We start from the raw sequence: 17,122 nt of genomic DNA, 5'->3' as shown, positions 1-17,122 counted from the left end.
CCATTTAGGACAATGATATGACATTATGTAGTGATAATATGGCAGCCATTGACTGCTGTCTGGTTACGACAGATGTGCAGTGTCTATTTTTGCCTTTGTTAAGTCCCACTTCAACACTAGTGTGCTATGCAAACACCCAACATGCAAGTGAGACTAAATTCATAACGATCTAAGGTTGCATTTCTGTGACCGTTACTATTCTATCGCTGCACCTTATGAATGTAAATATGTATACATACTATAAGCAGATACATTGGCTGCTATATCTGCTGCTATTTTAACCTTATGTATTGCTATGGTATCTGCTGCCATTCTAACAAAAAATCTGCATGAAAATGGAGCGTTGTTAAAAGCGCACGCACGCGCGCGCACACACACACACACACACACACACACACACACATACACATTCTTGAATACATAGTTGGCATTGTGTGAATAATATCGTACTAAGCTCAAACCCCCTGCCAGCGTGCGTGTGTGTTTGTGGTAAACGGAGTGCAGCATTATGAGTGGAGGGGTGTTGAGGAATGGGCTTAGGGAGCTGTAAAGCCGCCACAGTGCCACACTAGTGCCATGGGAGTTCTCACCCCGCTTCACTCTGGCGAGTCTGATCGTTACCTGGGTGAGATGCATGCCCCCCCCCCCCCCTCCCGAGGCAATAAGTGTTCCACTTGCCCCGTCTCACCTCATGAGCACCGCAACACCGAAGTAAATAGTGTCGACGTCTCAGGAATCCACCGGCTTCCACCTGAAGAATTTATGCTCTGCCCCCCTCTCTGATGTGCTGAGTCCATGCCAGAAATCCGTCTGCTGCTCCCGGGGCGTTATTGGATACGGGGAAGATAAAACGAACTCACTCCACTCTGTGTGCTCTCCCTATCCCCCCCCCCCCCCCCCCCCCCTCCCCCATGGCCCGCTTTTTCTCCGCAACCCAAACAGATCGGTGAAGCTGCTCAATCTGCCCGCCAGCCTGCGCCCCCACAAGGTGAAAGGCCTGCTGGGACAGAACGTGTCCACCGCCAGCCCTTTCATCTACTCGCCCATCATCATGCACAGCCGAGGAGAGGAGCGCTGCAAGAAGATAGGTGAGGCTCCTTTTGTGTTTGTGTCTGCGTCTTCTGATGGCCATGCGCATAATTACGCACACACACACACACACACACACACGATCAACCACGAGTCACGTGTCACCTCATCTACACAGGCAAGGAGCGAGCGTTCCGACGGAGATATTGTGCAAAAAAACCTGTCCTGATATGGATCATCGGCCAACATGTTGCGACGTAGCCAATCAAATAACCAATAGTAGCATGTACTGTAGATCTCAACCGATGAAAGTGTTTGGGGCCGCGGAACCTCGCTCAAATAGAGACGCTTCCAGCAAATATAGGAGGGGTGGACGACGTCGCTGCACGCACGGAGTAAAGTTCTCAGTCGCCATGAAGCATGTTGGTCAGCGAAAATAGACAATCTACTATTTGTGGTTTCACAAATTGCACATTAGGACTTGGTCATAGAGACATGAGATGTAATTTCGCTTTCTTCCATGTGCACACTCGCGGTACGTCAGGACAGTCTCGTTGGAGAAAAAAACATGTATTCTTAATGAGAGTTCATTGTTCGCTTGCTTGCTCACGTCGTTCACAGTGTAGATGAGGTGTCAGACACATCTTGACAACTGTATATTATGCAAAGTCAAACATTTCACATGTTGCTGTTGCTACACTATCTTGTTGACTACTGCATTTCTAAAATATACTTCGATATTTCTCAAAATGTATTATAATCCGAGACGATGCTGTGAAATGGATCAAATGGAAGGGGTCTTATAACCACTTTGGCAAGTACATCCGATATTGCAATACAACAATTATCATCCTGAATTATGGCATTCGTTCACAACTCCAGATGTATGGAATACCGGGGAGCAGCCATGTTCTGTCTCTGCCATAACTTAACCACTTAAGATACTTCGTTGTACAAGGAATAACACATCTATAAGCTCATAACGCATCGTGTTGCAATCTTTTCAGAGCTTGTAGATCCACTGTTTTTGCTGTAACCTTTTGGCATCTAATGACATTCCCGAATAGGTTTGCCAAGTTAAAAGTGGTTAATGACTTTATCAGGATCTTGATGAGGTAGCTGAGAGAATAGTGAAAACAACTACTAACTGCTACAGTAGGTTGATGACCTGCAGCTGACCTGCCAGCAGCTCAATTATTATTTGAGTGTTTAGCAGGTGTTTTTTAAGTCTCAAATTGATATTTAGAACCGGTAACTGACGTCATCTTGCTCAAGGTTAATCAAGTAATAGAGAAGCAGGGTCTATGTTACTTTTTTATTTCTTAATATATATCGACTGATCGACACAAAAACATAATAGATTTTGTCCTTTATTTGGGGATTCTTTCAATTCCTACTTTTGATCAATTTGTTTTATAATTGACTACATTGATTCGTCTGATAACCACTTACATAATTACGTGTTATACTTTGTTGTACAATGGTTGCACGACTTAAAATGATTGATTTGATGTCATATCGCCCAAGCCTATAGTTCAGCTCCCAAAAGAAAACATTGTCATGTTCTTCCTGTTGTCTTTAGCTTATCGCACAGGCCATGAAATGACTCTTTGTTTGGCCATTGTTTGTGTGAACATCATAGTGAATTAAGGTAATGTCTCCCCCACCCAATTAATTTCTGTAATTACATAGTCGGTGGAGGAACAGATTGACAGTCACGTTGTCTGAGAGGGAAACAAACAGGTCGGGGGAGGGGGGATAAATTAGCTTAACTCGTTCACGGGGGGCAACTCTTAATATCCTGCCATTACTCATAGTTTTTATTTCACAGTGCCCTTGTGGCTGAGGCCGGTTGTCTTAACCCGGACCCATTTTTTTAATTACTAGGTTCTGAACATAAACACACTAACTGGATCAGAAAGGGGACATGATTTGTCATTCCCAGATGAAGGCAGCACCGCGGTATAGTGAGTCACTGGACTCATGATTGAAAATCTTTAATATTGGCGTGAAAACGCCACGCCGTGTGTGTGTGCGTTTCGGTCGTGCACCATCCATTCCGGTGTTGTATGTCATTTGGACACTTAGAATCATCAAACAAACACAGGTTTAGCTGATCGATGCCGATCCTGATTTTTTACATAGTCCTAGACCTAGACCACCAATTACGGATGTTTTGACTGATTTTTAATCAAAATGTTTTTTTTATTTAAGAACATGATGACATAATCAAGGTTCAGTCCGGGTCGATATGTGACCCTCACACCTATGGCGCACTACCGATCCAACCAATGCATCAGGGGCTTTGTCAGAGTACACGTTGTCTGTCTGTGTCCTTATCTTTTTGCCCAGAATATATGCAGATCTCTGTATCTGTCAGTTCATGCCCATTATAATGTCATCACATCAGTATATGGCCACATACTACGTGGGCTTATACCTATATATTATAGGTGTTATGGCTGGCTCAGGGGCCATAACAAAGAGGGCAGACCAGACAGAGTTAAAGCAGCAAAAAAGTAGTTTATTTAACAATGAATGAAATATATGAGCAAAGAATGTGTGCGTTCCAACTAAGGCTGGGCAGGGAACGACTGCCAAACTAACAAAAGAGAATAAAAAAACAAGGATGCTCGGCTGCTCATGCAGCCTGCCTGATGAGGAATGGAGAGACCAGAACATTAGCGCTGCACAGCAGGTCTTTTATAGTGTTTGGGGCGGACACTGGCCAGGTGTCTCCCCTTCTGCAGATTGCCAGCTCCGCCCTCCCAATCCAGCACTGCAAAGGAGGTTGTGTTAATAAGCAGGCCTGAGGCCCAGGCCGTAGCGTAACGGTCTGGGCACCGGACTGGTGATCCAGTCGCGGTGTGCCGCGGGTTCGACTCCCGAACCCGACACGGCCTTTACCGCATGTCATCCCCCCATCTCTCTCCCGTTTCCTGTCAGCCTACTATCTGTCCCTTAAAAAATCAATAAAAGGCGTAAGCCGCAAAAAAAATATCTTAAAAAAAAAAAAAAAAAAAGCAGGCCTGACACAGAACAGCATACATTCCTTAAATGCAGTCGACAGTCCTGGACAACCGCTTAACCGAACCACTCAACGGCATGAACCACACTCCCTCGAGTCCTTGCCGATTCGTGCGCAGGTTTTTGAAGGTTGGTCGATCCCATATTTGCACATGAGCATATATGGGCATAGCGGTCGGATCTGTGGCTCTGGACAACTGGATCGCCATACATTAAATGCGTATATTTGGGTGTATCAGGTTATGGTTATGTCTGAGTCATAGTGACATGCTCTTGCCAATATACTGTATGCACTGTATATATATATATATATATATATATATATATATATATATGGGTTTGTTTATGGTTATGCACGAGTCATAGTGATGTCAGCCAATTTTAATATAAAGAACAAACGGAAAGAAGCGCACACCAATAGTGGCGAAGTGCTGACCACAGGAGATAGAACTTTGACGTAAGAAAAGAGGCCGCACAGCTCGTAGTCAACCAACGTTTATGCAAGCAGTTTCATACCAGTCTTCATACCCTGAAGAAGGCAACCTGCTTGCCGAGACGTTGGTTTATTAAAAAGTTTCTAGCATAGTGACTACGAGCTGTGCGGCCTCTTTTCTTATGTCAAAATATAAAACATAAGACATATAAATGCAAATCAACCCAAATAATGTTTTTGATGTATCAGAAATAAACAAACAAAAATAGATGATATATACAAGCTTTTAATTAATACCTGCAGTATGACATGCCTAAAATAGGGACCGAAGGTTGAAAGACAAGTGATTCAAAAATCGAGACGCATCGGCTGTTTAATTGCCGACAATGATGTTTGCCAAAGTCAAATATTGGCTGATATATCTGCCCGGCCCTGATATATGGGGTCTGGCTGTGGTGCAGGCTGCAGCCATGGGTGAGTGGGTGTGTTTTTGTCTGCTCGTCTTTGCTCCTCCAGAAACTAGTTCTTGGCACCAACAGAGACTTGTTGCTGATGATGCGTCAGCACCATCCTCATCTGTAGTCCGTTTGAAACACAGGTGTGTGACTCCCGTGATAGATCTGGCTTCTCAGAGTCTCTGTCTTGTTTTCATTTATGATGCATCATGCTGCACTTTTATGTACGGTATAGCTCAATGAAAACAAGCCAAAGAACACAGCCTATATGTATGTGTAGGATGCTCATATGCGACAGTTTGGCCTGACGTCGAGAAAAAAAGAAAAAAAACGTCTTCTAAATCCTGACAGTTTTCTGAAAAACCTCATGTTTCTGTATCAGTGGTGCTCAATATTTCATGTCAAGAACCCCCAAAAATATATTTAATTGGCCGCCGACCCCCATCTGAATATGTTGTTCACCCCAGTAGCAAAGATTTGAGTTAAAAACGTTCGCTCTGAAAGAATATATATTCAATGATTTGCGCCACATTTTCACGATAAAAAAAAAATAGCAGACATACAAGCTCGCCGCGCTATGAGCTTGTAGATCTGCTATTTTTCAATAGCTAAAGCATAACTTACATAATGCTTAATACACCAAAAGGGGTTCCCGCCCAGAATGGATTAATCCAGTTTATCGATATGAGATACTCTATTTTGGGGGAAAGTAAAAAAAAAAAAAAAAAAAAAAAAGAAATCACAGACACTACACCGAAACTGGAGCAGTAATCCATCGTGTGTGTCTGTGGTGTACCATTACAGTATGCATATATATGCATATTTGATGTCTATTTCCCCATATTCCAGAAACTCTGCTAAGTGCAGTGCCCATTAGGAGCATCAGGGCTGTTCGTAGTGCATAGTGCATTCGGTCTGCTGCGCCTCTTGCCTGGAGTACTGGAGCGACGCTCCCGAACTCACGCTATAATGTATTGGAAACGGAGCCCCTCGTTGACGAACTACACACTGCTCTCCCTTGCGTCTTCAGCAATGCCATTGCCTGCCAAGTGTCAAGTCGACGGGATGAATGGTTCTGGAGATATGCGAAGGACATGCACGGATGCATGCATCCATGCATGCATGCATATATTATGCATTCCCTTGAATGTATATAGATGGAAGATAATAGTCTTTGAAGGGCTGAAATTGGCCCTCATAGACAATTTGCAATTACCCACAACTGAACTGCAGACCCGTAAAAAACAAACAAAAAAACATAGCCCCATCTCTCCCTTTCCAACGTGTTTTGGTGACTGGGAAATCAAAGGGATTTGTATTCTGTGGTAGACAAAATATATGAGTGTATTTTGCTCCTCTTGGAGACATGCTATAAATCAGATTGACGTGGAGATGTAAAAAGGGTTATATTCTCTGTAATGGGAGATTGTTTTCCCTATAATTGCTATGAGACTCTGTTTTTAGATACCAGCCAAGTCTGCCACTATCCATTCATTTGCTATGGTTAATGGCTTCTCTGTTACAGTGCTACATGTGGCATATAGATATACAGGGAAACATAGGAAAGTGGCTTAACTATAATATAGTTAAGACACTTTCCTATTACTGTGCAGCACAATGGAACTATGTTATAGTTCCATTGTGCAGCTGCTGCCCAGCTGGCAGAAAAATAATTAAGTAGATGTACTTAGTTACTTTCTACCACTGATTTCCAAGTCTCCCTTGGGCGAATCTGGGTGGGGAAGTGATTGTCATCACTCACCCAACACCGCTGAAGTGCCCTTGAGCAAGGCACTGAACCACCAACTGCTCCCCCTGGAGCTAAGTGGCCAACAGTATAAGACTGTGGTTGTACTGGTCAGCTCCCAGGTTTTAATGTGTGTGTCTGTGTTTCTATGTGCAGGGCATTGCTGAAAATGAGCACTTGTGCTCAGCTACTACCCTGGGTAAATAAAGGATTAAAAAAAAACGGCCTAGAGGATAACGTGTTTCAGCCCCGGCGGGTCAGACTCTACATAATTTATAGCGCATTATGTAGTATTTCAAAGCGAGGGGAGAGCAGCGACGATGGTGGTGTTCAAATAACTTACTTCTTCACCTAGACAAGTGGAATTACTGTAACTGTCAAATGCCACTCCTCCGACACACTACACCCGACAGTTCCTTTGTACACTGCTAGTCATTTTTAATAACGCTCGGCTGTCACATGTATTACAACTGCCATTTATGCTTTTGTTAAGCGACAGATTAACTTCCAAGTGTGTTCCAGACAAATTCAAGTCAGGGATAACAACCAGTTTAAGGTCTAATAATAATATCGAGTGAAGAGATAATTAATGTCCTTCTTGGGCTATAAGATGTCACAGTGTTATGATGCAAAAAGTATAAATGGAGCAGATTTTGTCAGTCATTGCGAAATGTTATATTGCGTTTCAAGTTCATTGGCCATTAGTTGTTGTTTTCTGGACAACAAGGGTGCATGCAGCTCAGGTGTGCAGTTTTTCTATCAATTACACACCCCATGAAGCCTTGAATTTATGGAGATGTTTTGTTTTTGACGCATTGCTGAATCAGTGATTTGATGGCCAGCTGTGTTTCCAATTGGAGACTCAAAGGAGACTCTTTGAGTGTCCTACCGGAAATGGCCGGTCATAAAATAAAAACAGTTTTATTTCATTTCTTATCCATCAAAAGGCTATTTCAGTTTTTTTTTATTTTATTTTATTCTGTTTTGGCTTTGAGTTACGTGTTTTAAGATTGTGCACTTCTTTACAAGGAACATCAGGAATCAGTGGTCTCTCTAGGACACTGTTTCCCAAACAGTGGGTCGGGACCCATATGTCTGTCACGGACCAATGTTTATGGGTTGCGACAAATGCCATTTTATTTTATTTCCTACATTTATTTTTTATAAATGTAAACCCTAAAATAAAATCCTGATATTTTTATATGTGTAATATGTGTTTAGATATTTTAGTATCCACAGGGAGAAGCAGTGCACCAACGCATTATGGTCATTGTTCAGCAATCAAGTCAAACCAATAGTCAAACACACAGACTACATAATGTTTCTGGCCATAAAGGGTCCAAATTCCAAATTGTGCTACTGTTATCTACTACAAATACTATTAACATTGAGCGACTGCAGTTTCTTCTCAGCTTGTGAAATGTTCCTTTAACAAAGTACAGAAACAAAGTAGAGAAAATAGCAGATCTCCAAAATCACATTGGCAACCTCACCCATACATCTGGCATCGGTCGGGCTCTATAGTTGCAAGACTGTTGTGGCGTGGTTGGCATCAGCTGTGTTTTCAATCTTCTCTAAGTGCCATGAACTGTAACTCTGCACAGCGGTGAGCGTGGGGATCGTATGAGCATTTGAAAGCAGTTGCCGAGAGAGGAAAGCAAACTAATTGGCCAATTTAATTCTGAAAGTATGCTACCTTTTTGATTACGTGGTTAATGGGGCTGAAACATTACCATTTTATTTCCATTTCCTATAATATCGCCTCCAACTATCAGTCTACCAGGAGCCTTCGCCCGATGATAATTCCTCCGCTTTTTTGTTGCAAGCTAAAACGGCTTGTTTATGAATCTTCTGAATGTGTGTTGTTATGGATGCACTATGAGGTATTGCTTAGCCAGGCAAACCATCCCCGGTCACGTGAACACACTTTATCCTGTGCCTTCTGCAGACCTGTCTGGCCCCCGAGCGCTGTGGGATGGGCGTTTTGCAGAAACCCAAAAGTGAAGAGCCAATCATCCTCTGTCAATCACAGGGCCCCTGAGTGCCAGACGCTGATATGCTCTTCCACCTTGTCGTTTCTGCGAAACGCCCTACACGACGCTTGGCGCCAGACCGGTCTGCAGAAGACATGTGATAAATGTGCATTCACGCGACCGGGAGGGTTTACCAGGCTAGGCTATTATGGCTAGTTTATCAGTCGAGTAATGGTGTGCTATACAGTATGGTAACAGTGAAATGACTGTGTACATGAATGTTTAAATTCATTCAAGCTACAGTATCTTATGGGTTTTTAAGCATGCTTACTGGTGTCTCTGTTAACACTTATACCACCATTGGCCGAGATCTACGTCAATTGAAGCTCCGTATCTAATAATGGCTAAGTATGATACATTTTTGCAGTGTGCGCTACTCTGTAGCAGGCGAGCTACAGTATCTAGAAATGGGTCTGTGAGAGTGCGTTAGTCCAGGGCTAATTGGAAATATTTAACTTTAATTTGAAAGTCAATATTATGGTCGGATCAGGAAGGGGGGGAAAAAGTAAAATCTGCCCACAGGGAGTTGTTATTATGAATTAATGATGTCATAGATATGTCATAGATGAGTCGCCTAACAGACTGGTGGCCACATGAAGTCAGGAATCCACACGGAAGCCACGCTGTTATTACACACCCGTCTTGTTTTCATTCAAGCCTTGAGTCTTAACTCACTGTTTTCTCATTTCTCAGTTCCCGTGAATGAATCGATGAATAAAGTTGAGAGAGGAATTTGGAAGCTTCAGCTTAATGCTGAATGAGTTGAAAAGCAGGGGGCTTTGGTCGTGTTTGACTGCCTTCATTACGGCTCTGGGGTCGCTCTGTTTCACATGCATGTTTTATGCTTCGTCGCTCCGAGCCACGGCACAGCGAGCATGCATTATTCACTATACAAGATTACTGCGGTCCAGAGTTCTACGGCAGCTTCCTTCAGAACCTTTGACAGCGGCAAATAGAACCAAATGGACCCTTATGGGTCCATTTGGTTAAACTGAAACCAGTGAGTTAACACTCCGATTGCCCGGGGTTATTTAATCCATTACATCATAGATTTAATGGTTCTATATAAATATAGATTTATAGTAGCCGAGCACTTTTACCGACGGACCGGATGTTATCCCGGATGTGGCTGTAGCAGCTAAATGTAGCCAAAACACAATCGAGCCGTTCAACAACAACGGGAGGTATGATTAAATCTACCGCGACTAGCGACAGGACCGTGGTGGGCCGTCTAAGACATGATCTGTTCTTAGAATTGGACGGGATGATTTAGATCAAGAGTTATTAACGTTTTAAGATTTTCGGTCTCGTCTGCAAAACGGGGGGGGGGGGGGGGACATTTTTGATGACGTCCCACTGTTGCGCAACATCGAATGTTGCGCAACAGGCGCTCCCAGCCTGTGGATTTGATATCAATAACCTCCGTCTTTTTGATAAAACTTCGGCGCTGGATTGTTACTAATATAAAGGACGGTGAACTTCATCCTGGGCGATCGGGGTGTTAACAGCGTCCCATTGTAAGCAGCAGCTCTTTCTCTGCTTCCAGAGAGACGCAACCCCGTGTCAAGCATCGTGAGACGTTCTCCGAAATGACACTGCCTTTTTAGTATCTGAACGCTGGACTCGGTGCGGCGCTGAGCTCCCCGCGCAGCCGACACTTTGACTCAAAGCATTTCCAGATGGCGTTTTAATGTGGAGGCTTCAATGTGACGGAGGCTCATGGAGCCACCGTGGGGCCACCCGAGGAGTTTGGACTGAGAGAGGGTCACGGAAACACGATGGCAACACTTCACCTTTTTATTTTATTTCATTTTACCCTATCATTTCCGTGACACATTTCACATTTTAATTGGCCCTTGCACACCTCTGAGGCAGACCTGATTGCGTGTGAGTGGCTCTTTTGCAGTCGTTGACGTTATTACCGCATGGATACCTTTCATTAGAACTGTCTTTTAATTTCCCACGGTACCCCGGTCGCAGTTCGCTCTTCGTAAATCTCTTTGGAACACGTGCATATTTCAAGCGATCTCTGTATAAAAATCAATTTCTGTCAATAGACTCTCCAAATGGACTGAAGGAGGTGAAGTTACGTTTCAAAGAGATGGGTATGGCTAGAGTAGGACCCAAATGGATTCTCGCTACTTAAATCTTTTCAATATACCATTCCCATGATTCATAGAACCTGACATGGAACACGGCTGTGCAAATTACCCCACGCAGGCCTGCGGGACTTTCCGTGGAAAAGTAACGCTTCATAAAGACCCGAGTAGGCTTAGGCTGCTGCTGCCTTTAGGGCCCCAGTTTAATTTACAGTAGACCAAAACCAAAGCTCGGCGGCTTTCCTGCGAATATCCCATGTTCCAGTATAAGAGAAACATGAAATATGTGGCTTAGAAGCTATATCCATACTGTACATCACTAGAGACCCTTGAGTTGGAGCCTGAGATAACATAGTAAGACTCTCCAAAACCTAACGTGCTCATCACATCAACCCCGCATGAGTTGACTCTTGGAGATGGATCCTGACGGTAGCTTTTTTCTTTTACTTGCCTGTATCAAATCGTGTTGGAACTGGTTAACCCATTTTGGGCGGGAACCCCTTTTTTATGTTAGCAATTGATATGTTATGCACCTGTGTGAACTGTGTGATGCAATCCCCCCCACCCCTCTCTCTCTCTCTCTCTCTCTCTCTCTCTCTCTCATTAGCAGGCAGCAGGCACAGCACTATCCCTCTCTCTGTTTTCTCTGTTTCTGGCGCCCCCTACTGGTACTAATAAGTCATATACTCGTGCTCATGGCCACATAGGTACAGGTTCACGGACATTGGTAAGCTGGTTGTAGCAGTGGTTGCACCACTCAAAAATAGCAGATCTACAAGCTCATAGAGCGCCACCAAGTGGCGCGCTACGAGCTTGTAGGTCTGCTATTTTTGAAAAATTGAAGAACGACTGACATAGAGACATAGCTTTTTCAGAAAACTGTCAGGATGTAGAAGACATTTTTTTAATCTGATCTCAGGTCAAAACGGGTTAAAATACAGGAGATGCTTAATGGGGATTTGCACACAATTTAACGTCTGATGCTTTATTTGCCACAGCAACGTCGGCACATAAAGTGGTCGGGCTTAAGGCATACGCTAATTAATTCACCATTTGACTAAACACAAACGTTTTGGTTCTAAATGATCCACCCACTTAATGTGCTAAAATCTACATTCTTTTATATATATATATATATTTTTGTCTCTTTGAAGTTACATAGCCCCAAGCACACACCACTGTTAAATGTATCCATTTATGAATTACTGCAGCAAAGTCTAATGTCATGGTTTACTCCCCTAAGCTCATTAAGTTCAAACTGGTGGTAATGACTGTAACGCTTTCCTCTAATGCCCTGATGTATCACTCTCTTCCCTTTCCCAGAGTTCCAGTGGGTTCAGGGAGACGTTTGTGAGGTTCAGCTGATGGTCTACAACCCCATGCCCTTTGAACTACGTGTGGAGAACATGGTCAGTATTATGTTTGAAAACATCCTACATCCAGCTATATGAATATCCAGCGTTTATCCCGTGGAATTTGGGCTGTACAGTACATCTTTTCTTTATAAAACCTTATCAAAGCCTTATTTATACCTCATTGCCTGCCTGGAGAATAGCCAAACTGCTACAGTAGCCCACTGAGTTTGTACAGTAGATTGTGCTATTTTAGTTGAGCAAAGAATAAATTAACCATTAGAAGACACCGTCGACCTCCAGAATATCAACCTTCCATCAGCACCAGGATCCAAACAGACCAAGTGATAATGCTTTGCCGTTATCCTTGATTACCCAATTACGCTCCCTAAAAGCTTTTCTTCTGACACTTATAATACAGTAATGATCGTATAGGACATGGGGAAAACAAGCTGCTGTCCTTTACTACGGACTTTAAAAAACCACAACCACACTTGTGTAGCAAACCCCCTGTAGTACCATTACAATTTATTGTTCCACACGCCACTTTGCCAGACCCAGCTAGCTCCTTTATTAAGGTGAGAGCCCATTCACGTTTCTCTCGGTCTCGGTGTAAAAAAGCAAGTCGCAAAGAATCCATTAGACACCAAGGAGACCAATATAACCTGATTGTTTAATAGCTGCTTAGTGACGACAACCTTTTAAGGCGAGTCGAGTACACCTTTCAACTACTGTATAGAACCACCCGGTGTTTCTCTGTTTTACACCTCTTCCTTCCTGTGTTACATCACAACCCGCTCCTCCTCTGCACGCACGCACTCATGCACATGCGCACGCACAGATGGGCAGGCAGGAACATGCAGGTATCCAGGGAGCCTGTGTGCACGCTCTCTCTCTCTGACGCGCACTCTCTGGCTCTCAAGCACTCAAGTAAACAAAAACCCAATCACACACACGGCAACAAAAAAAATGAACGAGACCAACCACTCTTTCATGTTCACAAATGTGAATGGTGTATGAATGAAATTGCATTGCTTCCTTTTGCCGACTTGTGCGTTTGTTTATCATGAATGCAGTGATTTGGGTGCAGCAGCGAAATGGACACAAATAAATATGACTAAATAAGAGGGATTGAGCGAGAGGGGGGAGGGGGAGAAATCAGGTGCTGTATTCCAGAGGCACAAATGTGCCACCTGCCAACAGCTGATGTTGCCTTTTAATTATTAGGTAGCCTGAGAGCACATGGCTGTGCAGGTTTTGTGTGCAGGCCATTAATAGAAGGGTGGGGACCAAAATGTACTATGACAGGTGTGGGGGACTGGGGGTGTGATTCAGCTGCACGTTAGTTGTATTATGTATGCTTTCACTGCACACGCTGCCATTCGGTGGTGAGAACTGAGCGTGCCGTGTACCATAAGTATTATGCTTTCACTGCACAGGCTGGCGTTTGTTGGTGGCAACTGACCTGAAATGTGAACGTGTTCCAACTAGCGATAGTCTGCAAACGGTCGGCACGCTTGTGCGTCTGTTCCTGTATTTGTGCATAGCGCGATAAAAGAAGAGAGGTACCCAAAGCAAGGTCGAGTTTTTAGCACATTTCAGCAATGAGGCAGTTCAAACTAAAGTGCTTTTTATATAAAACATTAAGCATTAAGACACATTCTATTTTTTGACTGGGGGGGGTCATATTTTCACAGCAGGAATTGCATGTCATAATTTGACCCCCCAGTATTAGGATGTGTTAGGAAGTTGATATTCATTCATCAGCCAACACTCCCCACTGACAGGTAGTAGTAAATATCGGGCAGTGTGTACGAGCCATTAGTCCTACTCCTCCTCCCAGCTAACACTCCCCACTGACAGGTAGTTACTGATCGCAGTGCGTGGGAGGGTTTGTAGGGTTCGATCAGACTTGCAAGATATGGGGGAGCCATACCTTTGGTGGAGCGGAGAAGGGGGGAGACATGTGAGAATTTTGGCTGGTTGAAGACCAAGCGAGCTGCGGCAGTTTGTATCAGTTGGAGAGGCTTAAGTGTGCATGCCGGTAGGCCATTAAGGAGGGACTTACAATAGTTAAGTTTTGACAAGACTGTTGTCTGAATTAGGAGCTGGGCTGACTCCTGGGTGAGGAATGGCTTAATTCGTTGTATGTTATAGAGTGTAAACCTACAGGATCGACTGACTGCTGTAATGTGTTTTTGAGCATGTTCCATATCATCTCGATTGTGGATCTGCTACTTTTGATGATTTTGTGTGATGCTTTTGCTAAAGGGTGTTAATTTACAAAATAACTTTTGTTGCTTGTCCTCTTTCTTTCTTTCTTTCTTTCTTTCTTTCTTTCTTTCTTTCTTTCGCAAATAATTTGCTTTGCTGTCCAGGAGAAACACACACACATACCCACAGCACACCAATGAAACGCACACATCCAGCATATACACTCGATGGGACATGTCATTAACTCCTTCCCCACCTGCGGTTGGATTGATCACAGTACAGATGGAGGTTATGATCCCCCCCCCCCCCAGGTCGCTCTGTTGCAGGCAGCTGGCAACCTCAGTGGCACCGATGACTCGTCACCCGCGACCCGCCGCACTTAACCCCTTTTGGGCGGGAACCCCTTTTGGTGTTGCATCATGTAATGCTTTAGCTCTTTTTGAAGAATCGTGAAAAGTGACATGAAAGTGTTTGAGAAGGATTGACATAGAAAAACATAGCTTTTTCAAGAAAACGGTCAGGATTTAGAAGACATTTGCAGAATCGTTCCCAGGTCAAAATGGGTTAATGCACAGGCTGCCAAGAGCTCATCTGTGCCCCACACAGAGTGCCTGTTGTTGGGACGGGGATATCATCTCACTATCATCTATCCACCGCACGTAACCCGCCACATCTGCTTCTATACTGTACGTCTGAGGACATCTACATTTTAGGATGCCAATTTTATTATTGCAATTTTTCTGTAGCCAGTTGACTTAGAATTAGTGATGGGAGATTAATCGGCAAACACATCGGTATCGGCCGATTTTAGTTGTTTTTAGATTAATCTGCATTGGTTTGATTAACCCATTCTGACCTGAGATCAGATTCATACGAGGTTTCCATTGGACACACACTGGTTTGATTAACCCATTCTGACCTGAGATCAGATTCTAAAAATATCAGTCGTTCTTTGATTTTTCAAAAATAGCAGACCTACAAGCTCGTAGTGCGCCACTCGGTGGTGCGCTATGAGCTTGTAGGTCTGCTATTTTTCAATAGCTAAAGCATAACATGATGCTAACACCAAAAGGGGTTGAACGGGTTAATCAAATCGGTCTGTCTTTACAGATAAACAAGCCCAAGTAACAGCTTGAACAGAAGCTCACAATATAAATAGAAAGGTATTTAAGTTAAATCTGACTTGCCTGAGCCTGCAGTGCAGATTTACAGTACATGTATTTTTCAGACTGGACAAAATTATTATAAGTTTTCAATACAGAATGATATGATATATCGACATCGGTAATATCGGTTATCGGCCATAACGGCAATTAATTATCGGATATCGATATCGGCCAAAATGTCTCATCAGCGCATCCCTACTTAAATCCATTATCCATTTAAGCTATAACTAGGCTAAGTTTGAACTTAGTGGTGGTGGATCTGGCTCCAGGCAAAACTTAATTCTTAAACCTCTAAATCGGAAGGCTCCACCTCCTAAATGATGATGTATTTGGCCCACGGATCGCCATCTGAAATTGTTTTGTTTCCGGGGACCCCCAGAAGATTTGTGTTTCAGGGTCCCTTAATCACTTCTCTCAACCATAAAACAACCGTTTCTCTTGTGAGGACCAGGAATAAATGATTGTCCTCACAAAGTCCCTTTATCAAATTCTACTGTACTCGTGGGGACATCTGGTCCTCACACGTACAGTGACGCACATACGCACGCATGCCAATTGCACGCGCGCGCGTACACACACACACACACACACACACAGACAGACAGACAGACAGACAGACAGACAGACAGACAGACACAGACACACACACACACACAAATACTTTCCCATCCCTGTGTGGTCAAGGTGACCCTGCTGCAGTACAGAAACACTTCTTCTCAGTCTCCACATGACATCTGCTGTAATACACAGCTCTGCTTTGTGTCTTATTGATTCTCTGTTCAAAGTGGTGCATTTGCTTCCATGTTTTATTTTCGGACTGTGGGGGTGTGGAAATTCACCGGGCGGACTCTAAATGTCCTCTGGGCCCCCCTAGTACTAGGCTATACTAAGCTGGACTGTACTATAGCATGTTAGAAATGTTCATGTAAAACTATTCGTCGTGCACACAAACTATGGCCCGTGTACATAGTGGATCTCTGCTGCCCCCCATTGATAAAACATAGGCGGCACAAATTGATTCAAATCAAACATATTCAATAATATAATAGCTAAGGAAATAACGGTTAGTTGCAGCCCTCATCCATCCATCCTTCCATCCAACAAAAAAAGGTCATCTCACATTGTGAGGACATGCATTCTCACTGTCTCAGCAAAAGTGTAGAGCTGTTTGATTTCACTGATATTGTATTTATTTAATGCAGGTTATCACAACAATAGAGTTGATCTCATGAGAATGACTAATCTGATCACACGTTTAACACTCTCAACTGTTATCTCTCCACCTACAGTAGACTAGATATAGGCAACTATCTGTTCGGAATCAAATTTTAGGGTCCTTGACAAGAAGAAAAAGTTTGAGAACCTGCGCTGCTTTATCCCATTTAAGGTCCCCACCCACCGAGCGCGTTTTTTGGATTATTTACGGCGTTTCTCCATCGGTTTTCCGAAAAACGCGCCCAGTGGTGCAACCATACCTTTAGACCTCAGGACGATTCTATAAATGTCTTCTAAATCTGAAAAACCCCATGTTTCTATGTCAGTGGTTCTCAAACATTTTCATATCAAC

General features: G+C 43.5%; 1 protein-coding gene across 1 annotated transcript in view; it reads left to right on the top strand.

Moving 5' to 3' along the window:
* The window catches only part of trappc9 (trafficking protein particle complex subunit 9), a 350,071-nt gene that overhangs the window by 52,815 nt on the left and 280,134 nt on the right, over window positions 1-17,122 (top strand). Inside the window, exons 12-13 of the mRNA XM_083770949.1 lie at window positions 943-1,088; window positions 12,147-12,232. Coding sequence (XP_083627075.1) covers window positions 943-1,088; window positions 12,147-12,232 — 232 coding nt within the window. The remainder of the gene's footprint in view (window positions 1-942; window positions 1,089-12,146; window positions 12,233-17,122) is intronic.

The sequence above is a fragment of the Protomyctophum parallelum genome, assembly GCF_964188405.1.
Source record: "Protomyctophum parallelum genome assembly, chromosome: 1".
In the NCBI taxonomy this organism is placed as follows: Eukaryota; Metazoa; Chordata; class Actinopteri; order Myctophiformes; family Myctophidae; genus Protomyctophum; species Protomyctophum parallelum.
This window is presented reverse-complemented; position numbering and strand designations above follow the sequence as displayed.